Consider the following 25,110-nt stretch of genomic DNA (forward strand, 5'->3'; position numbering starts at 1 on the left):
CCCATTTCACAACATTTTACTCCCCAGTGGCTATTCACTGTGCCTTTGTTTCTAATCAGAATATCTGCACCATTAAAAGGGATGTTTTCCATGGACAGTTGGTGACCTGAAGATGCCTGTGCTTCCAGGAAGCAGTGGTGTTGATGGCCATGGAAGGAGAAGGGCTAATTCAGCCTATTTCTGTGTCTTCATCACACATTCACACAGTGGCATCATCACCACATTTGCACCCCAGGCTGGGCTGCTGCAGCCTGCAGCAAAGCTCCCATTTCCCTCAGCTTATGCTATCATCAAATAACACTCAAATAACACTGGGCACCTCAACAGCAGGAGGCTAAATCCAAGCTAGGGATGTCAAGGGCTACCCAAAAGCCAATGAAAAAGATATGGGTCATGCACTGCATCTTGGTGGATCCATGCTGAGCACAGGGAAGCTTCTTCAGTGATTGTAGATTTAACTCCAGGAATTCAGTTAGGAGTGTTGGTGTGATCTAGTTTAGGAACAGATGATTATTCCTACTAGCTGATGCTGGCTGCTGAGACAAAGTACAGTGCACAAGGGAGTCTCTTTAACGACAAGGTTGCACACCAGATGTACCTCTTCAGGGCAGCAAATTAACTGAAAATTCAGAATCTGGAATACAGCACAAAAATTTAAACAGAAGCAGTACCTGTGTATGACAGTCACCCACACGGAAAATGTGCAAGAACGTTTTGCCCAAGCTAACACTTGAGACAGGATTCCAGCTGCAGTAATGGTCTTTTTAAGGGGAAAGCTTCAGGACACTACAGCCTGATGGAAACAGAGTGTGCCCCCTTGGTTACCCCTCCTTGGAAGGGATCCCTCACTAGAGCTATACCCTCACTGTGCTTTATTTCTGCCCCTGTTCTAGCCCTTGATGTGAAAAATAAAAAACAAAACACCTGAGTCTCGCCACATTTTCATCTCTGGGTTTTTCCCTATGGTATTTTCCCAACAAAAACACTAGCTAAATCTGAAGGAGTCACCTTCTTCCAGACCCATATGACTTCTCTTCCTGGCACACTGGCAAGGCCATCCCCACACAGAGGAGCTGTGCCCATGTGGGTAAGAGCCTGGCTTCTCAGCTTTTTCCAGTAATTTGTTCCACACTTTGTATGATGGAAGCTGAGGTTTCCAAGGTCAGACATAATAATGGCACATTTTAGAGCATGTCTATCATGTCATCACTTCAAGCAATAGAAGCACATGCATTTCTGCAGCAGAACATAACAGAGAACATTTCCAGCAATGGAGACAAAGACTGCTGGCTTTGATTGAAAGCACAGAGGAAAACTTTAACGGGGAAACTATTGCAGATGGCACCCACCAGCTTTCAGCTTCTCTCTCTTGCAATGTCACATCTGAAGGTGGGATCATTGCAGAACAGGACCCCAGGCTGCTGAGCAGGAGTCTGACTCTCCCCAGCACCACTCTGCCCCTCGGGGCTCTTTTCAATTGACAGCCTGAGACTTGGGAGCGGGCGCTGGGACTTTGTGGCAGCTTTTGCATCTCCCACCCCAAGCCTGAGCAGGCATGTGCCTGTTTTGCCTGTCTGATCTGACAAGGTCACCCATCTCACAGCAGTCCATACGAAGCACTTGGCTTTCTCATCTGGTTTATTAGCTGTCACTTTGGGCTGCTTTGACTGGCATCACAGCAACCGCTTCCCTTCATGTCCTGCCTTCCAAAAGAGACACATGGAGGGAGGGTGGGTGAGGAGGAGAAAAGAGATGGTAGGGGGGGGGAATGGAAAGGGCCTCCAAAGATACAGTGTGCAGTACAGTGAAGAGGATGCAAACTTAAACAAATTTGGTGCCAGAAAGATTTGTTTCTTGGGACTTTTAAGAGCCTGAGAGAATTCATGTCTCCTTCCTGCCGCCCAAGATCCCAGCCAGCTCCTTCTTCAAGCGATGCTTCACGTGTGAAGTTTCCTCTCCTTAAAAATGAACAGCTGTGCCCTCCCCTCTAAGTATTCTTCCACTTCTGCCCACTACTGTGCCTCTAATTGAACCCACATGAGCCGCGTTTTCTTTTCCTGGCATGATTGATGATGCCTTTGCACAACATTAGGGAGCTGCTGGGTTTTAAATAACACCTCTTGACCAGAGCAGCAGTGGTGGTAGCTTCAAGGAGAGATGACAACAAGTAACTGAATGAGCTGAGCTTTCAGCAAAGGACAAGGGGGAGGGCGAGGGGGGAAACAGGGAAAGACAAAGGGGGAAAAGAGGGACAAGAGAAGAAAGAGCAATGGAGTTGTCAGGGGGGTGGGACGAAATTCGGGGGAAAGGAAAACATTCCGAGATCTTCTTTGTGAGAAAGATACATGAAGGATTTTGCTCCATCGTTATGCAAACTCTTTTTTGTTGTTGCTGCTAAAGTCTCTAAATGAGGCTGAGAGTGAGTCCAAGAGTCTGTAAACAACTCGGGGTTTTTTATTCTCAAACAGTAAACAGTTTCTACTGCACATAGTGCTGATGGTTTTCAGGATTTGGTGATTTTATGGAGTTTTAGCAGAATCTGGAAATGGGAGCTTCTCAGAAAGCAGAGATGAGTGGATTTTTTCCCTTAAGGCTGATTAAAATGGTGGCTTCAGAAGACACAGAGGCCAGAAAGTGCAAAAACTTTTAAGAAAATTTTCAAAGACCCCTTAGATGTAAGATTGATTTGAAAAGTGACTTGTGCCCCTACATCTCCGAGGTGCTTTTGAAAATTTTGCTTTTAATTCTCTGTTCACTTTTTTTTTTTTTTTTTTCCTGCCTTTTGGTGAAATATGGAAGACAAATGTAGTTCAGATGTTAAACAAGGGTGTTTTCACAATTCTGTCAAGCATCTTCATCAGCATGCAGTGGTCATGGGCCACTGATGTTCAGTCTGCTCTTTGAGCAAAGGCACCTCACCTCAGTCTCCTTCCAACCCAAGAACATGAAAAAAACAGCTAATGCAAAGTTCCTTTCCTTCCTCCTCTTCCTTGTGCAATTCCTCCACACTGACATTAAACGAGAAAAAAATACTTCTCGACCCTTAAATAAATTAAACAAGCAAAACAACCAAGTGACAACAGTGAAACAACCAACAGCTTGGTGCAAGGTTCCTCAACCCCAGCAGAAAGCCTCTCTGCCCATAGATAACAACCCCCATGCCCCATATCCTCATCTGCTTGTGAACAGAAGAGGAGCTGGAGTTCAGAAACACATGTAGAAGCAGCATAATGAAATTCAATACAACACAAAATGAGGAATCCAAGCCACGGATTCTGGACTTTCTTGGATAATTCATGTCTTGCTTACATGTTCCACAAGTTCTGGCCTGAAGCATTTGACACAAAGAAATAAAACAAGATGATAGTGAAAGAAACTGTCCGTTCCTTTTCAACAGATCTCTGAAGCACATGAATAAACTTTAAAGCATGTGTTTAATATGCTTAGCTGAACGTGGATGTCTTTGAGATGCTTCACTCCTTCCCTGAGCTGAACAGGGAATGCACAGCAGTGAGCAAAACAAAGCCATTGGCCTCAGGGGTTTTATCAGTGGAAAAAAGAAGATGAAGTGCAATAGCAGAGCAGGGTGAGAGGAAACGTGTTGTAATAGGCAGTGAATCACATTGGTGAGGGGTGCTAAAATCCTCTGCTCCTGTCATATGAGTCTGATCAAGGATCTGAAACCAAACTTTGCAGAGCAAGACCATCTACAGTTGGCCGAGCCTCCCCAAAAGGTACTTCTTGAGTTTAAATAACACAGCGCTGGGGAAACATGTTTAGGCTGTTTTATTTGGTCTGGGATTCCTGTGTGCTCAATGTACAGATCCCTTCCAACAATTTCCAGGTTCAGCCATCCAGGCTCATCTGAGAACTTGTTTTCTGCTCTGTAAAAATGCTCAGCTGGAGCTGGGATTCTGGTGCTGATGCCAATTAGGATGGAAGAGGCCCAGCTCGCGGGGTCCTGTATTTGTTTTGTAATTGAGTTGAAAGGGCTGACTCATTCACCTCCACTCTGTCTCCCCCCTCTGCAAGCTGCTGAAGAACACAGTATTTCACAGACAGGCTGGGAGGGCAGCTGCCTGCCCCCCTCAGCCCTTCCCAGCCCCAGATGTACATGTTGCCCCCACAACACAGGAGAAGGTGATGGGGAAACCACCCCCACACCATGCTCATAGGATCTGGCAGCTCTTAGAGGTAAAAGCACTAACTAGAGTACCTGCCCTGCACCCACAGCTTCCCTGCACCCTGCTCCCAAGGCCACGTCAAGGCTGAACCATGTCCACCTCCCCCTGCACAAAGGACCTGCATTATTTTAAAGAAACATGCAGCTCTTGGAGTGAGGGGTAGGTTTTCAGTGCTTTGTTTGGAAGCAAAAACCTTTGGGTGTTTTTTCCACCTCCTTGGTACTGTGAATTTCTGCAGTGTCAGGGTGTGGTTGGGAGCAGATGGGACTGAAACACTGCAAAGGAGTTAAGACATAGTTAGCCTCAACCCCAGGAAAAAAAATTAAATATTTTGCCCAGAAACCGGTTGTGCAAAAAGCCAAACAACCTACCACTGAAAAAACAACCCAAGAAACACTGTTTGGCTGAGCTAAGCCAGAGAGATCAGAGAAGGTCTGAACACACATTTAAACCTTTTGCATTAAAATTTTCTAAATTTGGGGAACGTCTGAGTCTTCCTCAGGAGGAAGAGTCAGTACCTCTTCCTACAGAGTCAGATGGCTCCTATTCTGGTGAGAAGTATTTGGATAAGGCTTCATCACAAGGCTGAGCTGAGACTTTGGCACCAAGGCTGGCCTGTTCTCCCATTTCTCCCCATCTTTGCTCATCCCTTTCTCACAGGTCACGCAAAATCACAGCAGAACAAACCTGGTTCTTTAGGAGCTCATCATCTCGCTGGACTTGCAAGATGTAACCTGTCTTGCAGCTGACATTGCAGTGGGCACCATTGTACCATCCACCCCCTGTGCAGCTCAGCACCGCGTTCTCGATCTCCAGCTTTTGGCAGTCGGTGGCCTCGCAGGAGTAGTGGACACAGCTGGGTGGGAGACAAAAAGAAGTGGTCTTTTTGTTCAATGCATTTCATGAATTCCACAAGAGTGTGGCTGACAAACTCACCACTTGCCAAGCACACAGGCTGCACATTTAAGCCAACATATGTTATGTTATGTCTCTGGACATAACATAGTCTGGTTATGTCTTCTGAAGGACAGGGACAGTGGCAATGGTAATAACAAGGAAAGAAAATTACAGGTCTTGTGGCAAAAAGGAAGAGTCTGCCAATTCTGCAGAATTACTTTCTCTTCTTCAAGGTTTGCCAAGGAGAAACACCACGAGAAACCACACTGTGGCCTTCCTATTCCTTCATGAACATGCATTCACCCATCCCACAAGAGCACTCTCCCTCCAAGAGCAGGGCTTACCCATTTGAAATCTTGGCTGAATTCAGGAGTTTCTGATATTGCTGGTGATAAGTGTGCACATGTGTATGTGTGAGGAGGAGCTGCTGCAATAGACACTCTTATCTTGGAGAAACTTGATTGAAATCAACACATTAATTTTATTCCACTTCACAAGGAACACCAAACATCAGCTGTGTAGCTGTGTTGATAAGCTCTTATCAAGCTCAGCAGCCTGCTGTCATTTCAGATCTTTCCAGTTGCTGTCCTGCCATCCATAAAATGTTTCCCTGGATGGAAACTCACTGCTCTCCCTACTGTGAATTATTGTAACATTTAGCACAACATGTAAAGAGAGGTTTCTGGTTTATTTTTGTATACACAGAGATATCTGGTTGACACAAAATCTTTCACCATCTCCCATGACCTGAGTCAAACATCTCAGCACATGTTCAAATGTGAGTAGGGAGCAGTTCATCAGCTAAAGGGCAACAAAAATGCTGAGAGTCTTCAAGCACATGTAAAGACAAAATTACTGGAGTTAAGGATTTCTACAATTGAGATGCCTCTCCTGAAATCTAGAATTAATTTAAATTAAATAGAGTGAAATAAATTCTGAGGAGGGAAAACTTTGACACATTTTACCAATTACATGGGTAGGGAAGAACTTGAACCACAGAAAGTTATAGTAAGAAGGAAAACCAATGCATCAATACGTATATTTTGTATTACAAGCAAGATACTCACATCTCATAAAAAAGGGTTAACAGCCATCAGAAGCCCATCCTCCTTTGTGAGCACAGGACTTAGCATGTGCATGGTGTTTTGCTGTGTTTAACGCACCGTGCAGACATTATCTAATTAATTTTCATAACACCCCTGTGAGACACCTGGGCTGGTATTGTTATCCCCATGTTACTGATTGAGTAGCACATCTGCACATGTCTCTACTGAGCTCTAGATCAGATTAAACGACAGCATTATGTCCCTTTACAACTTATTTCTCTGTCCCAGGCTAGAGCTATATGGGAAGTGTAATTTAAGGTTTCTTGTTCACTGGCAGCCCTTCCCTGGAGTGTGATGAGCCATAAACAATTTCCACATTCAGAAAGATCTTATTTCCTCATTGTGCACAAAGTATTGATGCTGACAGGACTGAGGAAGGAGAATTCCACCCTGCTGGCCAGCTCTATACCCTTGTATGCAACAAACAGCACCCTGTCTCTCAGCACTGGGGCTGTGATCCTCATTACTTCTGCAGAAAGGATGATCCTCTGCCAGAGCTGACCTACACCAAGTGATCCAGCCTTCAGCAGGATACCTCCCACCCATAACCAAAGGTTTCACACATGTTTTCCAGTCACTGTAACTCACAGCCTGACACAGAAATTGAAACTGCCATTGATTTCACCTATCAATAAGACTGTTGATGAGATGGTGGAAGAACAAACAGACAGTATAACCTAGTTCCCAGGTGGTCTTTAGCAGAGAAAGGAGGTGAGGAGGACAGCCCTGAGCAATTGCCCTGTAAATGCCCAACTTGAATCCCCCAGGAGTGTGAACCACAGATCTTGCTCTGTTCAGGCAGCAGCCCCTGGGCAGCCTCACAGGCTGCAGGTCTCTGAGCAGAGCAGCACCTCAGTGCTGACCTCACAGCTGACCTCACAGCAACGCTGGCTAAGTCACCAATTAACATCAGCAAGAATATCTGAACACTGATGGGGAGTGAGAACACAGATGATGGATGATGTCTTCTTGAACCCTCCCTACATGTCCCAGCCACACATACCCAGGCAGGCTGCTGGCCATTGCTCCCCTCCCTCTCCAGAGGATGCAACACAAGCTCCTCCTGTGCCAGGGCTCCAGTGACGAGGATGTTGACTCATTGAGGAAAAAAAAAGGGAGCACCACTGCCAAGCCATTCTCAGAAGGACAGACTGTGAACCTCAACTGCCCGTTGCAAAACTCCTGCAAAATCTGAAAACCCTTTTTTTGCACTACAGTGGGAAAGATAAAAAAATAGCAGACTTAATCCATTTAATATCTTATGCGAATCAATGTGCTACACATCAATGTAGCACTGAATTCAGCCTCAAATGGCTTCAGAAGGAAGGAGAAGTCTAAGAAAACCTTTGCAATTTGCACCAAGGGAAATCTGGAGGAACATCACCGCGGCCAGTGGCATCACTTTTCATTTCCATCAGTGTAAAAGAGAAAAAGAATCTGGTTTCTCGAGTTCATATTAGGACACCAGATGAACAAGCCTGGGCTTAGAAGTCCTACAGAACTGAAACACCACAGACAAAGGCATTAAGAAACACTTATTGTGATGTTCTTCTCTGTTTACAAGTCCCCTTGTGGTCTTCTTAAATGGCCAGGGAACATTTTTAGCCACCCCCTCCAGGCTCCAGATTATACCTTGGTTAGCAGATCATCTGGGCAGCTCTCTCTGTCTGTAACTCTATATGAATAACTTCAGTGACAAACAATACAGACATTCACTTTTTGTAAAAAACAACCACTGCCACCAAATGTTTCCAATTTAAATACTTCTGGTTCTCTAGCTACTGCTTCCAATTTGGTATCAGCTACTGAATCCAAATGAATTTTGAAGTCACCATCCTGAAGCGAGTTCTGCAAATGCAGAATTAAGGAGGAGAAATTAATATCTCCAAGTAGGAAGTTTAGACAAAGAACCCATCACATCCATATTACAGAATTGTGGGTTACAGAAGCTCTTGCAGGGGCGCTGCCATTTAGCAGTGGTTAATCATCACATGCTCCAGAAACTATGCATTCCTTGGGAAAGAAACAATATAGAGTTTCCAAGAATGAAATCCTGGCATGGGACAGCTTATCCCATTTTCTTGTAATCAGAGTTGGGTGGCTTCATCAAAACTGCTTCTTTCAAATCAGCCTTGGACTATTCTAACTCCCCAAATGCACCTGGGAACTGCTTGCCAGAATATGAGCTGGACTGGATGAAAATTATGGAAGGGATCCAAGGACCATTCTAATGATCTACTGATATAAATGTATACATCACAAACAAGTATCAGGGCCTTGGATATTTACAGACAGCTTATTTTACTAGGTCTGCCTCAGGATCCACCTATTCCTGTTCTTGCCCTGCTAGTGTATGATTTCCTAAAGCAACTTTTGCACACCCAGCTGACTGTAGGGAGCTGAGGATTTCTTGCAAACTTTCAACTGCAGCATGTTAAAAACAGAGACCAAGGCAGCTCGTTTCAGTGGTGTAAAGAGCCCTGAATTGAATCAGCTTCACATGTAGGCTGAAGTTCTGAGCCAGCTCTTACTTTATTCAAATCCATTCTGCCCATCCCTAATCCAAATGAGTTCAGTCAATAGCCTCTAAATCTTTATTTGTCTGTGCCAATATTGGGCCCCATTCAGTGAGGCACTTAAATATGTGCTTAACTTCAAATGTAAGGTTAAGTCCCACTGATAGACCTGACTACAGGGGGATATAAGCAAACAGCTAAGGGCTTTGCTAAATTGAGGTCTTAGTGTCACAATCCTAGAAACATTTGTATTTAACATGTTTATAGAGAATTATAACAATTAAGTGGAACTCCTCCTTCCTCACACAAAAACAATCCAGGACTTCCTCTTTCGAAAAGCCAGACTTTCTTTTCCTCACCCTGGGGTCAAGCACTTTTCCAAGAACCCATCTTAACACAGTGCTGTACTTATTTGTTTCCTTTGTGATAGCTCTGACACACACACATAGAGATGTGCATAGGACAGCATCAAAGCTCACACTATACAATTGTTATGAGAAGAGCCACAGTATTATTTATGGTACATAGGAAAATCTTCATTTTCCAGAGCTCAGGACAGCAGGGGCTGCAAATCTGAAGCATACTTTGGTTTTGTTCTACACAACCACACACACAACTCACCCAGAGGCCACCTTCTGAGGGTGTTTCTAACAGATTTATCACAGATCCATAGAATCCCAGACTGGTTTGGATTGGAAGGCACCTTAAATATCATCTAGTTCCAAACTCCCTGCATGGGCAGGGACACCTGGCACTAGACCAGGTTGCTCCAAGCTCCATCCAAAGCTGCCTTCAACAGTGCAATAGATGGGGCAGCCACAGCATCTCTGGACAACCTGGGCCAGTGTCTCACCACCCTCACACTAAAGAATTTTTTCTTACTGTCTAACTTAAATACACCCTCTTCCAGTTAAAAACTATTACCATTGACCTGTCACCCTATGTACTTATAAAAAGTTCCTTCCCAGCTTTCTTGTAGGCCACCTGCAGTAGATTTGCCCTCCCCTAAAGGCAAGAGCAAGTTCAGCCTCTTTAATCCAAACATGGATGAATCATATTGAAAAGTAAAGGCTTCTATCCATCTTCCTTCCTGTAGAAGAAAAAAGTATGAACTGCAGAGATGGCAATGAACTTATCTTCAACTAAAGCACATTTGCCTCCTTATACTAACACAAAATTTCCAAGAATATCTACCCAAATCCTTGGGGCTTGACAGGGATTGGTGAACCTGTGCTGATTGGGAACCTGTTCCCCAGCTGGAAAATGATCAAGCCCTTTTCTTTTAGGTGTTTGCCTTCATATCTGATTTCTAAGAGTGACCAAAGGTGTAGCATGACCTAGGGTTCTTTGAGTGATTTTACTGCCATACCATTGTGCCTGGCTATGATAATGGTCACAACAAAACCCTAATTCAGACTGATAGGGTCAGCCTGCCTGCTGAAGAAGAGAGATTTTATGAGATGTTCCTGCCCAGGGGGAGATCCATATTGAACCAACAAAGCTCCCAAAGCCCTGTGGCACTGCCAGCCTGGAAATGGAGCATCAGCAATGGAGCAAGCATGCCTTGGGCATCAGCAGCCCTGCAGGTCGCCCTGCCAGAGTCTGTCCCAGCAAACAAAGCAAATGCATTGCCTTCCACTTTAATAAAAGCCAAATGATGCCATTTGCCAATTACCAAAATGGGGTGAAGGTTAAAATTCCATTGAATTATAACACATGTCATGGACCAAAGCTTCTATGATTAACAATTCTGTGAGAAATTCATTAATTTCACCAGAAGTGAGCTGCCAGAGATTGTGCTTAATGACAGAAGGCAGGGCAGGGGAAAGGCTGCTGAACTGGTAAAGAGAAAGCTGCATTAAATCACAAAAAAAGAAGGAAAAAAATAAAACACACAAAACCCCCCCCCCCCCCAAAAAATCCCCCAAAAACAAGGAATTCCTTTTTTATGCCCTCCCTTATAAAAAGGAGAAAAAAAAAATAACTGGAGTTGTAGACGGTGGTTGCTTTTGTTCCTCCACTGAAGATTTATCTTCATTATTTCTTGTTGGGGAAGCTGACAGCAGGAGAGAACAAGACAAAGAGAGGAACTGGAGTGGGCTACATCTCCCTGGGGCAAGAAAGAGTGAAGGTCGGAGGACAACCCTCCATGGAGGCCGTGGTGAGGGCAGGAGATGGTGTGCTGGCCAGGAGTGGGGTTTGGGCCACAGGTTTGGTCCCCCCAAGCTGTTCAACACCCAGATGTGCATGCTTATGGAGGAAGGTAAACCCTAAATCTCTCCCCTCCAGAAGGAATTTTGCAGCCATAACATTGAGCTGTTGCCAAGATCTAACCAAACAAAGGGAAGGAAAACCTTTTTGCTACACTAAGTAGAAACCACAGGGAGATGCATGAGATGGGGCACACATACTGGAGAGCCACAGGCAGCCAGAGGCTGCTTCAGGGCAGATACTGTTGAAGACTACTAATAATGAATAGTGCATGAACAAAAAGAGTTCTTAAAGCTATACTTTACAATCCCTTAAATAGGGAATATATTTTAATCTGTAATGCATATCTTCATTATGAACATGGAGTTAATGGAGGACTAGAAAGCTGACAACTCCTGAAATCCACAGTTCTGAAAGCTGAGTTGAGGTGTCTACCTCCCAACACAAGGTCAGCAAGCCTCCTGTCTGTAATTTCCAGGAGAGAAACAAATGCCACCGTGTGGGATGGAAGAGGGGACAGGGTTTGTAAACACAGCAGAGAAATGCCACTGAGGGCAAGCAGCACCTCACAAGGGTGCCTTGCCAGGGCTGGAGATCCCCAACTGGTGGCTCCTACATGGGGAAAGGACAAGCAACTGAGGAATTGCTGTCAAAGGCATCCCTAAGACATCAGATTATCTTGCTACTGAAGTGACTGTGGCATGAGAAATCACACCTCTGCACACCCTGTTTCACCATCCACTCAGTGAGGCTAAATGGGAAATAACAGAAGTAGAGTAATTTGGGCTATGAAGCATGAGAGAAAAACTAACTGGGCCATTACACCTGGTCTAAGGATGCAATGTGAAAATAAAGCATGTCATTTCTACAACACATCCCCAGCAGTGAGGTAAACTTCCTGAAAACAAACAAAAAAGCCTGTGATCATCAAGAAAACCAACAACTGGAAGAATATAACTGGGAAGTACAGAATTGTGTTGGTTTTGCTTTTTCCAAGACCTCTATAAATGTCTTCAGAAGGATGGAATGGATTTTCAAAAGAGCAACGATGACTGAAAACAACTACCTATAAAGTTCAATGGCACTTTTGCAGTTAAGCTCCTTTTTATCTTGTAAAATACTACCTGTAATTCATATTTTGAGAAAGAATAGTGAGTGCATGTTTTATTTTCAATTATTAAGTAGTCACTAAACCATGGAAGTGATCCATTCACTCCCAAAAGAAAAGCTGTGTTAACTTTTAAGGGCCAATATATTTTTTCCCTCACATATTAAAAATCTGCACCCTTGCCTGGAAGTGTCTGCATCTGGCTGTAAGTCCTTTCCAACCAAAATAATTCTCCTTGAAGAAAGAGAAATAATATCTCTTGTAGAGAAAAGCCAAAAAGCAGGCAAAAATATCCACGTTTAACTAAAAAATGAGCATGGTAAAATTGATGCTTACACATAGGAATGAAAGTTTCTTTAAAAAGTTCAATAAATACACTAAAAATCATATCAGGTGAATGCAACCAATATGGAAAGGGGAGAAGGGAAGGATGGGCAGTGTGGGACTGGCACTCAAATGGGATCTGATGGGGAAACTGTGAGCCTGAGAGGCAGAAAACCCACATCCAGCTGCTGAACTGGTTAAGACTAAATTTTTTTAATCCCCGTTTCTATGTTCTCCTTTGATCAAGTAATATAACACAGGGAAAAGGTGGCAGGTGACAGCAAAGGCATCACCTATTTCCTGTCTCCATAACTTAATGCACAGCTTTCCCTACATCTTGGATACCTGAACTGCTTGGAGTTCCTTGCATGGAGGAAGAAAAGCATACACGGTCACCTAAACCGACCTCACCACAAGGCAAATTGGAGATTTTTCCACTATCAATGGAAAAAATCCCATTGGTTTCAATTGCCTTTGGGTCAGGGCTTTACTTCAGAGAGCTTCCAGTTCCCTGACTGACATGGGAAACTTCATGATCAGTCCAGCGTTGTAACCTGCAAGACCTGAAACCTTCCTTTGAACGAGTGAGGCTCTGATGCACGTTTCTGAGAGCAAAGGGGCTGAGATGGTTCAGTGCATCAGGAAAACAAAACAATGCAAAAAAAAAAAAAAAAAAAAAAAAGGAAAAAGGGGAAAAAAAAAAAAAAAAAAAAAAAAGAGAGGCAAATGGTGGGTGATTCTTCAAGAAATTTCTAAAGGTTAGTTTGCTGGGCTGCAGAGGCTCACTGAAACTTTGCCTAAGGGGAATGCATTTTTTATTAAGGAAATAACTTTCTAAACACAGAGTCCTTCTAATTTCATAAGTGAACAAATGGTTCAATTCCTACCAAAAACTTGAGAGGGAGGAATGTGGTCCTGTGTCCCAGCTTTCTCCAGCTCCCTATTGCTTCTCACCATCTCCTTCCAGTGGGTCTTTCTCGCTCTTTTTCTGTCCTGCACTGGGATTTAGCCAAACATCCCCAACTAGACTTCTCATCTGAAACTTGATCCTGCTGTCTTTGGGCCTCTGAATTTATACAACCTATTGCACAGTATGATCAGACTCCTTGAATCTAGGTCAGAACACACTGACTGGATTGATTTAGCTATAGATATACTCCTATTTTTTTTCTTTTTTTTTCTTTTTTTTTTTTCTTTTTTCTTCCCTCTCCCCCTTCTCACCCTCCCGCCTTTACTGGAATGAAAGCAGGTCCTAAAAACAAGCCAGAACATTATAAAAAAAACTGACAGCTTGTTTAGGAGGCTGAGCAGAGGTTTGCTGGGATATGCAACTTGTTTTACTATAGCTGCTGCTAGGGTCTGACGACTTTGAATTCACAAAGGAAGACAAAAAAATAATTCTTTCAGGGGTTTTGCTAAATTCTCCCCTCTTCTTTTCACTGCCTTGCTGAAAGGATCCATGAAGCTGCCGCACCAGAGGCCACAAAAGGTCACAATCTCTGTGGGATGCTGTAAAGCAGAGACTGAGAAGGGTTGGTGGTGATCTATTGATGTGTCTGTAATAACAACAAGAATAAAACGGTAGCCATAAACCTTTCATCCTGGGGGGTCCCACAGAGCTTTTCAGAACACGGGCCAGATCCAGAGAGGTGCTGAGGGCCTTTACTCGGCCAGAAAAGCACCGTGAATGCTGGTGGCCAAGCACCCTCTGCACGGGGCTGAGCACCTTGCAGGATCTGGCCCTGCTGGGGCACAAACATCACTTTGTCTCTGAGCCACCATTTCCATGGGAGGTCCCTGTAGCACTTCAGCAGCACAAAGCAGTTTAGATTGAAGCCGGTGTGTGAGTGGTGAAAATTCTGCTGTGCTGGGGAATGTCTGGAGAGTTAACTGGCCCCAATTCCGAGCTCGGGATAAAGGAGGGAGGAGAAAGGAAGAGGAAATAATTCACTAACAGTATCCCATGCAGGTTAAATGTCCCATCCATCCTGATCAATGAGAACACTGCCGGTTTTTAAGCAGCAACACAAAGGGGTCAGCAGGGTTCAGCTGCTGTGCCCCTCCTGCCTCCCCTGAGCCCCAGAACAGGCAGGGGCTGGGGGCCACCAGGCCAAAGGCAGCAAACTGCCAGGCTCACCTCTGCTCCGCCGGGCTGTAGGTCTGTCCTCGCTGGCAGCTGCTGATAGTGATGGGGTCGAAGTTGTGGAAGGAACGCAGGGCCACCCCGGAGATGGCCACAAACTGGGAGCTGAAGCTAATGAGGACAGCCTGGGTGTGATAAAAAGGGTGACTGAGGTCATGGATGACGGGGATAATCAGGGGATTGTTCCTGCAGCTCAGGACGTGGACACCTGCCAGAGGAGAGACAAGATCAGAGGAAGGGTCAGTCTTAACACAATTGCTTCCCAAAGCTGTGGGCACTTCAGAAGCATTTCACCCATAGGAAGGACCCTTTAGAGCTGAAACGTTATGGTAAGCTGCCTGGAGGGGCTTCCCAAATCGCTTCAGAGAGCTTAGTAGAGAAGTATATCCCTCCAGACAGCTGAAGAAAGGCTGCCATTCTCTCTGCAAGCACGACAGGCTCTCAGGGCCATTTCTTTAGACCACAGCTACATTCCTATTGTGCTCTGTTAAATCAGGAGCAACCATCACAGAGGAAGCAGAGTCACACTATTGTAAAATTGGTCTGAGATGACAGCTGGAGCCTTTATACCATGCATCAAAGGGTGCCGGCAGGCTGGGTGGCTTTGTACACTGTGGGCAGTGCACCAGTGGCTTGTTTGTAGCTGTGCATGTTATTAGCACTCAATGTAAAACTTCTTTAGCAGGAGCTCTACACTAAATGTTCCAATTTTTTTTTTTTCCTTGACAGTTTTCAGCCTTAGGATGTCTTGCTCCGTTCTTCAGAAGGCATGGATCATCCTGGGGAGAGAGATGAGGGTGATGGACTAGAGATTATACAGGTGATCTCATTTGAGAAGAGAATAATTGTGTCTTGGGAAAATAAAAGTTTCTCAGGATGCTGAGGTGCACAGAAGCACCAGAGAGGTGACAAGGAGAACACAGTGAGTCGAGAAGAAATTCTCACCTTCAAGTAGAGGCAACCTGAATTCAAATCAGCCAAATCCATCTCTGGGGTAACTCAAAGGACAGACAGCTGTTTTCTGGCCTCAAAATTCATTTATTGAGATTCATGGTTAGCCAGCTGACTGCAAAGCTTTGCCTCCACAGCTCCATGGCATCGCTCCGAGGATCAGCTTGGCTCCAGCTCCATTTGCTTCACTGGAGCTTCCCCAGAAACAGCTTTGGCCCAAGGTCTTTGGCTACCCTGATACACTTACAAATTCAGAAATAAAATAAATTCTATTTGCATGTTTAACTGGCTCAGGGATTTCTGTTATTTCTGTTTTTTTCTAGTTCAGGTTTCTTGACTCAAAAGGGAAGGAATAAAAAGTTTTCATTTTTTCTCCTTAGAAAGTGATTTCCTGTGAATTAGACAGACCTCTGACCACTCTCTTTAAACATCTATCTCCCACTCTCTAATAAATATTCCTGTAATAAAAGAATATCTTAAAAAAAAACAAAAACAAACCTCTTTTTGTTTTGGTCTTTACCTGACCCTGAAATAACCTCCCTGTCTTCTTGCCTCCCACAGGTCTTTTGATATCAGCTCCTTGTGGAACAGTGCACGTTTCTCACTTAGAAACAGGTGCAGTTAATACTCAAAATCCCGGGTTCCCAAATTCCTTGGAAGTTTCTGCCTTCTCTGATGGAAAGCCAAGAAAGACCTTATGGTATAAGGCTGCTTATTCACTTCCATTTAATTCCTCATGCTCAGGTGGTGCCCACAACAAAACAGATCCACAGAGCTGTGCTGCACTTGCTGGTGTTTTCTGACCCCAGCAAGGTAAACGGGGGCCAAACGGGTCAGGTTCATTTAACTATCCTGCCTTCATTAGCAAAAAAACCAGTCAGGATAGTACAGGTGTCCATGGCAGGGGAGTTAGAGCTGTCTCACAGTTTGCCCTTGTTTCTGTAGCTCTGGATCCACTTATTCAACATTCAACAGTTTTTGCAAAGTATCCTGTGGCTGATCCTCAGTGGTCTCAATGTCTCTGAACTACCAGAGCTGAGGTGTTTGGCATCCCAATCTCTCCATCTCCTGCTGAAACTCAGAAGAAGCTTCTCAGAATTTCCTGGGAGTCCTCGTGGTAAAAAAGTGTTCGGATCAAGGTGGGAAACCGCATTTGTGGATAAACCACATTTTGCTCCTGGGAATGTCTTGAGCACTCTGAGGACTCACCAAGCTGCAAATGATTGCTGCTTCCTTCTAGATGTGCTTTTTAGTTTGCCACCATGTTCTGCTTGAGGCTGGCTGACCATCTGCAGTCAAGTCTGCACACAGTGCTTGCCAAAGCCTGCAGGTCAGCTGTCAGCTGCAGTTTCTAGCTTGCCCCCATTATAATTCAAAAACAATGTCCAGGAGAAAGACCTAATGATGTACCCAGAACTCAGAACAGGGACTGGGAGCTCTGTCTGGGTGAGAACTGCTGGGTAGCCTACCTACACCTCTTCTGAAAAGGTCAGAGTTTTTTCCATGAAGGCAGCATTACAGCTGCAAAGATGTCCTGGCATCAGCCTGAGCCATGCCAAAGTCATGTTGCAACTTCATCAAGGATTTCAAAACCTCACCCTCAGTTTCCTCTTCGTTTTTCTTTCTTGTTCTCTTTCTCTCATAATCTGTCTGTCTGTCTCCATAAAATGTCACTTTAAGTATTTATTGGCATGTTTGTGTCTCCACCATTTATTTCTCAGAGGGAAAGAGCTATGTGCCACTGTTTTGTGAAAGGAGGAAGATAAAAATAATCTGGCTCTAGCAAATTGGGAGCTATCTTGACTCAACCCGCATAACTTGCTCTGAATTTTGGTTTGTTCTGGGACAACAGACACCACACATTCCCACCAAATTAGGTATCACCTTGTATAATCCTCCAGCACCTGTCTCTTGTGTGTGTCCTTCCTCATCACTAGTGGTTAAGCTCACTGGAGTTTCATTTTGCCAAAATTACAAAGTTATGGTAAAACAGAAAGCTGGGGAAGGGAGTTAAGTTTTCTGAAAAAATTATTCTCAAGATGACGTGGCCAGCTTTCTTGTCAGTAGGAAAAAAGGACGGGGGACACCAGGAAAGGGATTATGCAAGTTCTACCCTGACACAGAGTTCAGAGCTCCTTGATCCGAAGCTTAAATGCAGCCAGAATCAATTGACCAGACACAACTTTCCTGGATTCAGGGACCTGTGCCCAAAGCAGAGACAAAAATCCTGGTACTTTGGCACAACTGACAGGTCCATAGCATGGGCCAGGGACATGCAAGCAGCCTACAAAGGGTCTGGAGTAAGACCTTCATTAGACCTGAAAGACTTCACATGAAAAATAGTGGCCATTAAATACCTGGGGAAACCTCCCTGTGGGCAGGACTAGAGATGCAACCAACTACACCTTGCAATGCAGAAGCTTTTCTTACACCAGCTGGTGCAGATCCCTCAGTCCCTGCTACCAGCAGCTCATCTGTGTCACTGTCAATGCCTCTCCAGAGTGATGCTGTTAGTGAAGCACTGAAACAGTGCTTATTTTAATGACTACAAAGAAGCTTATCACTTCTGAATGCAAAATGAACAGGTACGGAGAAATATCTTTAGCATGATGCATCATTTTTGACAAACTAAATGAAATGTGGGTGCTGCAGCATTAAAACAAGCACTTTTTTGTCTGATCCAGAAAAAAACTGAGCAGCAGTATTGATCATTTTGTGAATGGGGGTACCAATAGATTAAGCTAGCAATAAAGAGGGAATTTAATAAAATACAATCTTACCAAGGTCGTGACTTTGCTCTTTGGTGTCAAACAGCTGCACACCGATGGTCTCCTGCTTCTGATCCAGGTAATAGGTCCCATCGGTGACCAAGTGAACTAAGACTGCTGCAGCTACCATAGGCTGGGAAAAGTAAGCCTGGGAAAGAAAAAAAACAAAAAACCACAGAGGCTGCGGTGAAGAACTGTGGTGGGCTTAAAAAACCCCCAAGAGTAAGTGCAGGACTTTAAAAATAACAATTCCCATTCCAGGTCACACAGAAGTCTTCTCTTCCAATCTCTCCTACACAAACTAGATAAACTCAAGTCAAACAGCCCTGCAGCTGGAGGCCATAACCTCTCAGAAATTCAATAGCCTTGGCACAGGGGGAGACTTCACCACTGACTCTCCAGACAGTGCTCAGAGACTTTGTTTTGCTATTTTGCACTAAACATACTTCAAAGAACAGAGCAGCTTGGCCCTGGGAAGGCTGTTCCATAATATTTTGCTTGTTGGGGAAACGCTATAGAGGCAGGCAAAGAGGAGGCTTCTGAATGACATGAGCACTTCCTACCTTCAGCCAGAAAATGGTCTGTGTAATGTGGGAGTACTGGAAATTGGCTGTGCAGGGATACCAGGCATACTGAGAGACCCCATCGTTCAAGTCGATCACCTTAGTTCGACAGATCTGCAGGACAAAAAAGGAACACCAAAACAGGCATAGATGAGAGTAAGGAAGGATTATGACTGTTTAAAAGTGGGGAAATAAATAATAAAAAAAAGTCCAGGTGCACTGCTAGAATAAAATAATACTCAATAACAACATTTCTAAATACCATGAGATTATTCAAAAGCGAGGTCTCCAGTTTTTCCACCTCCATTAGAAAAACTGAAACATGCAAAGGAGCTACAGACTCACAGCAGCTGGATGGCAGCCAACAGTTTCCTCTGACTTTGGTACGAGGTCTCTGACAGCATGCAGAACAACTCTGCTCCCACCCAAATGGGTCGTCACTCTTCCCACTGGAGTCCCAGTGACGATCACATCTGAGCACGCCAACTCCCAGTGCAGCCAGCCTGCAGATGCTCTCCACAGAACTCCAGCCATGTCCTAGTTTAACCTGCGTGTTACTGTCACCCCAGGGAAGCCACAGATAGCCATGTAAAGTTGGAAGCAAGTGTAACCAAGGTAGTCCTGTCTCTACAACCCAACTTGAGCAGGCAAGTTTCTGGGTTTGTTAGCTCGGTTCTGCAAGTGGAATCGCTGCCTTCTGACACCAACAGCCATTCCCATGGCAGGCAGCAGTGGGATTAGAAGCAAACTGTTCTTTTTAGTCAAGAACAAGAAGATGAATCCCAAGGGCTGGCATTGATGAAAAGCACAGAGAAGAAAACGTCTGAATTCAAGTAGCAGAGGCCTTGCAGTGCTGTCAGTATGTAAGAGGTGAAAATGAAGCTGCAAACAATGGTAGGATTTACCCTGAAACCACACTGCTCAGGCAAACTGCTGCTAAAAAGGAACCCACGTGACCACAGCCTTCATTCTCTGAATAAGAACAAAGATGGAAATGTCCACCATGCAAAAGGCTACCACTGCCTAAGGAAGATGCTTCCAGCTGAGGTTCTCAGAGCAGCTGAAATGTACCTGTTAAGATTCAGAAGACTTCGATGAACTGAGTGACTGTTATTACCAGAGACACAGGGATGGAGGGAATTCCTCATGGTCAGACAGTACAGTGACAAGAGCTACAACTGCAGCCAAGGAGGCCAAACCATCTCCAGCAGTTGTAAGAGCCATAGGAGAGCCCAGGACTGATCCCACAGACGACCAGGTGCTAATTGGAGCCCCGTACTCCTGAGGACAGTATTAGTTTTCTTTCCAAGACCAGAGCCTGAACTGGAAGGTCAGGTGGTGACATGCTGTCTGTAAAGCTGTTCCCATGAGCAATTTCCCTGATTCTTAGAACAAAAAGAAACCCTGAGGTGAAACAAGAGAATTAACAGAGAGGTGGTTTAACTATTCAAAATGCTGTGCCCACTCAGTAATTCTGCATGGAACTGCCCTCCTGGTCCCAGAAGGCAAAGTCTGGGCAATGCAAAGAGAGCCTGGGAGCAAGAAGCCAGATTGGCTCTAAGTGATGTAATCACCACCATAATCTGAGTCCCTCAAGAACCAGAACAGAGGAATCTATGGACAAAACATAAATCAGCTTTAATGGGCTGGAAGAAGATTTTTAGTTTATTTATTTTTTAAAACAACTGGGACCAAGCTTCATTGAGGCTAGGCAGTGGATACTGTTACATTTTACAGCAGAGCAAAGGCTTTACATAAACTATCTTTGGCATTTGAAATCCAGGCCAGCAATTTGACATGTACCGTTTCGCAATTTTTTCTTGCATTTTCAGCAGCCTGTCTCTTGTTGGGAGCATGGTTTTTATTTTAATACCTCTCCAGATAGGAAATTAATCTTACCCACATCTGCAATTTATATGGTCGGAGAGCTCTTTGACATGAACAAAAGTCTGATTACTTTTATATGATTTTGTTCTTATTCTTATATATCCACCTGCTATATTGCTCCAAAAAGGTGGTTGAAAGACACAGGAGTAGTGATGTTTGGTGCATTTTAAGTGCCACTTAATGGATGGATGAAAACCTGTATTAAGAAATCAGCCATACTTTCACAAAAATTTGAATCAAACCCAAAATAAAACCCTGCTGAGGTGGGTTGGAAATCTTGATAACTTTTAAATGCCTTGTTTGATTTGTGTGTATGTGAACTCCAACACGTTCTGCTTCTGCCTGCATAAAGAGCCTGTGTCTGAGATGTGGGCAACAGAGGTGTGCAGGCTTGGTAGATGGGTCTGGATTGAAGAGCTTAGATAAGCTTCTTCCTGCTGAGGCTGATCCACTGCTACTCAAAGAAGTGCTTCAAGGTGGTTCTGGGGTAAAATGTTATTTTAGGAGAAGAGTATTATTGAGGAGTGTGGGAAAAGTCTGCCAGACATGACATGAGAAGAGAAGAGGCTATAAGAACCTCTTCAACATTAACTAATGGAAAAAAATTCTTCAAGATTTTGTAATGCCAGTCTTACTAAATAAAGAGTCCCTATTACCTATGGGGTCCACCAACTAACACATAGTAGATACATCAGCTTTTCAATTCTACCCAGTTACCGAGTGCCACTACATGACTGCAAAATCTGAGAATTATTTGCTGGGACAGACTTTCTCACCTCTGTCTTTAAGCCATCCTTAGAAAATGGAAGCAGCACAAAGGCACCTCTTACTGCAGTACCACATGTTTAAACTACAAGTTCTAATAGCCTGGAAGACAGAGCATCATCTAAATAGTGTTGGCTGTCTCATCTATATCTTGTTCCTACCTAGAAGGGTTGGATCAGATGATCCTTGAGGTCCCTTCCAACCTGGTATTCTGTGATTCTATGAGTCTATGATCTCTCACGGCTGCAAACTCACAGCAACTGACATTTATGAGAAATAAATTATTTCCTACCATCCTACAGTTTGCTACAAAGCACCTGACAGCTGTGGAGGGAAGAAGGAATAAATGTAGTTCTCATTTCAGGGTGTTACCAAGCACTAAAGTATTTGCTTTGAAGAATGACAGCATCATGCAGGATTGAAAACTTCACTCACTGGGGCTTACCCGGGTTCTCAGACCCCCAGAGCACCAGGGATCCACAGCTTAGTATCTGCTCCAAAGTATTCAGGGACTATTTGTGATGACTTACTGGAAGCCCATGTTGTACCCCTCCCTAGGAAGCTGCTTTCAATTAAAAGAGCTGATGTCTGTTCCTCTCAGAGGTTCTAATACAGCTTGTCTCCCACCCACACATTTTGTACACAAACATCGAGAGAGAGAATGAACAAGGCCAGAGAGCACTGTGGGATCTTCCCACAAGAGAGAATGCCTGGAGGATTCCCTTTGACTGATTTATACAACCTCTTGTCAATCATTGGGACAACATGTTCTTCAAACCGCCTCTCCTGTTTTCCTTCTCTTACTCAAGGGGACCAAGGAATGTGTCAGTAGAAAGGGAAAAGTGATATATTGGTAGCACTTAGTTCCTTGCCACATCTAAAACATATTTACTATTGCAATCAACTCCATTTCCTCATAATGTTTTCTTTCAAAGTAATATGAGAAATTGTGCTGAAGAGCAACTTTTGGAAGACAACCCCTGTGAACGATTCCCAGCCACCCTGGGACTTCAGGCAATGTAAAGTTGTGTTGAGGGGCTTCTATTCCAGGCAAACTACAGGTTAAGGATCCCAGATCCTGTGAACTGGCACTGGACTAGGTCTCCACCTGACTGTTACCAGTGCATGTCCCCAGCACAACCTTTCAGGCAGCTCCTGTTTTTTCCAGGCCTGTCAGATCAGGATAATATCCCCCCAGCATCACACAGGTATCTGGAAGGTAAAAGCCATTAGGTACAAAGAGGTGCTGAGATCTTACAAAGAGAAGGGAAAAACACACACATACAGGTGTGAAGGATAAACCTCCCCACAGGAATGGGTTAAATACAAGCAGCTGCCATACATCTCTGTCCTTCCCATCCAGCAAGCACAGCCAGACAGCCACCCCAGGCTTTGCCTCTGCTTGTGGTTCTTGTCTCTCACATTGTAACATCAAAACAATTCTAAAGGCAGAGGGGCAAGGCTGCTGTTTAAACTCAGCTGCTGCCCTGCATACATTGATGCCATGGTTGATGTGGCTGTGCCTGTCTGCATGCTCAGAGGCAGCTGGAAACAGAGAACCTCTCCAGGGCACAGATCTGTCTGCTCCCAAATCCCATCTGTTGTCCCGCCATGGGGTTTCCTCCAGACCATGTCTCCAAGCTAAGTATGGCTGTGAGAGGTCCTGGCGAGCACCTGGCCATCAGGCAGGAGGGAGAAACTTTCTTCTGAGGAAGAAGGGTGGAAATGGTTCTGCTGCTGCCTTTCCCTCCTTCCTTTCTACCAGGGACTGGGCTCCTGCCACTTTTGCACCAAGACAGAATACTTCAGGTTTCTGGGACAAAACAGGCCATACCCTTTCCCATTTGCATAACAGTAACCACAGAATGAGCAGGAACAGGATCTATTGGTAAAATCCCCCAATGTCATCTATTTGAGGAGCACACAACATCCTGAAAGAGTCTGCACAAGGGCATGGAAATACTCCTGGACTGATACGAAACCCATTCAGGCATGAACAGGACACGTTACCATGCTTGAAGATCCAGCTAAAGAACCAGATTTCAACCATAATGCTGAAACCTAATTAATCCACACTTTTTAGCCCACTGCAATGCAGAATGTTGTTTATATTTAACTCAATAAATACCAGGGAATCCCAACTATGACAGAAGCAGCATTTTAACACACCCCTTAACAAACAAGAACCTTTTCTCTCCATTACCAGACGTGGGGGCTGGCAGTCACCCTGATCTTTTACTCTTAAATACGTTATTGTTTTTGCAGACCTAAGGTTAACCTTACCCAAGGATGAGAAACTACAGTGCAATTGCTAAATATCAGAAAGGTTCCTCCTTGTTTATTGCCCAGTACTACAAGGCAGCTTGACTGCCACATGGACACCACCCAGTTTGCCGACTGCAGCACAGATCTCCAATCTGTTCTGAAAGCTGTTGCACTGTCCTTCTCATTTAGTCTGGGAATTGGGCTGGAGTTACAAAGAAAAATGAAATTGCTCATATTAGTGAGCACTGAACCATTAAAAAGGGCACCATTTGGGTCTCAACAAACACCCCAAAAATCAGCCAATTCCTAAGATCATTTCAAACCTCATGAGCCCACAGTGTTCAGGTGGAAATTTTACACATGGGCTTACTCGAGGGACATCATAAATTTTACTCTGTGTTTTCTTTTAGATTCTGGTCAGAAATGCTTTAGTATCTTTTCTGGTGTTATGGATTTGTCCTGTCAGAAGATTGGAGTCACTGGTTGTCTCCCAATGATGAAAGTCAGCATTGGGCCATTTCAGGTTGGCCTCTAAAACTTCAGGAAAAAATTCAAAGTTATTTTTTCAAAACTGGGTACATATATTAAACTTTTATGTGCACCAACAGTGAGCTTAAACGGCCCTGTTGTAAAAATAAAACAAAAACCCATACTCAAATACCAGATTCAGCAGCATAGGTTATAAGCATCACATGAGAGAAAATTGTGTCCTCCCTCTTTCACTAGCCCTCTTACTTTTGTGTCTCCCTCCTCTTCCTCAGCAGTAACTTTCCCTGACCTCTGATGCTCATAAACTGCGGCTTCTACTCCAAACTTCTCCTTGTCCTGTTTTATTGAGTTTCATTCTCTTTGTCTGCTTTTCCTTGTTTTCTTTGGGGTACTTAAAGGCCTGATGGCAAAAGATGAAACACTGCAGCATGTCCTGCTCCAGGACAAAGAGATGCAGGCAGGTGAGCAACAGAAATTCTTTATCAACTGAAAGCTGATATAACTTCTGGGGTAACACACTGATGCTATATTATTCCCAGATTCAGCTGGCTCTGAAGTCAGAGGAAATCTCATCTGTCAATTTTACCCATGTAATGAAGAACAGGATTTGGCTGTGGGATGGGAAAGGAGATTACATCTCCTGCAGGATGAAATCAAGCCCCATTGCCAGTTGCTATGTCCAGTCTCAGCACAGCCACTTCCCCTTGGAATCTGGAGCAGAGGATGGTGTCTGGACCTTGCAGCCTTAGTATTCAATTAGCATGTTACAACAGATTGCCTAGCACAGAGCACTAGTTTTCAGCTGTAGGTTTGGCTGGGCTTTTTAGTAATTGTAAAGTGTCTTTCATGTGTATGAAAACACAGCAGCTGATACAACATGGCTTTAGGAGCTTGTTTGCAGCATGATATGATGATAAATTCTTCTACTTTGCC

The 25,110-nt window shown here is 44.3% G+C and overlaps 1 protein-coding gene across 1 annotated transcript in view; it reads right to left on the reverse strand.

The window, feature by feature from the left end:
- The window catches only part of PAPPA (pappalysin 1), a 179,910-nt gene that overhangs the window by 39,202 nt on the left and 115,598 nt on the right, over positions 1-25,110 (reverse strand). Inside the window, exons 11-14 of the mRNA XM_071766589.1 lie at positions 18,772-18,885; positions 18,221-18,356; positions 14,484-14,697; positions 4,872-5,040 (exon numbers count right to left, since the gene is read on the reverse strand). Of these exons, the coding sequence (XP_071622690.1) occupies positions 4,872-5,040; positions 14,484-14,697; positions 18,221-18,356; positions 18,772-18,885 (633 nt within the window). The remainder of the gene's footprint in view (positions 1-4,871; positions 5,041-14,483; positions 14,698-18,220; positions 18,357-18,771; positions 18,886-25,110) is intronic.

This window comes from Heliangelus exortis, chromosome 22, assembly GCF_036169615.1.
Source record: "Heliangelus exortis chromosome 22, bHelExo1.hap1, whole genome shotgun sequence".
NCBI lineage: Eukaryota > Metazoa > Chordata > Aves > Apodiformes > Trochilidae > Heliangelus > Heliangelus exortis.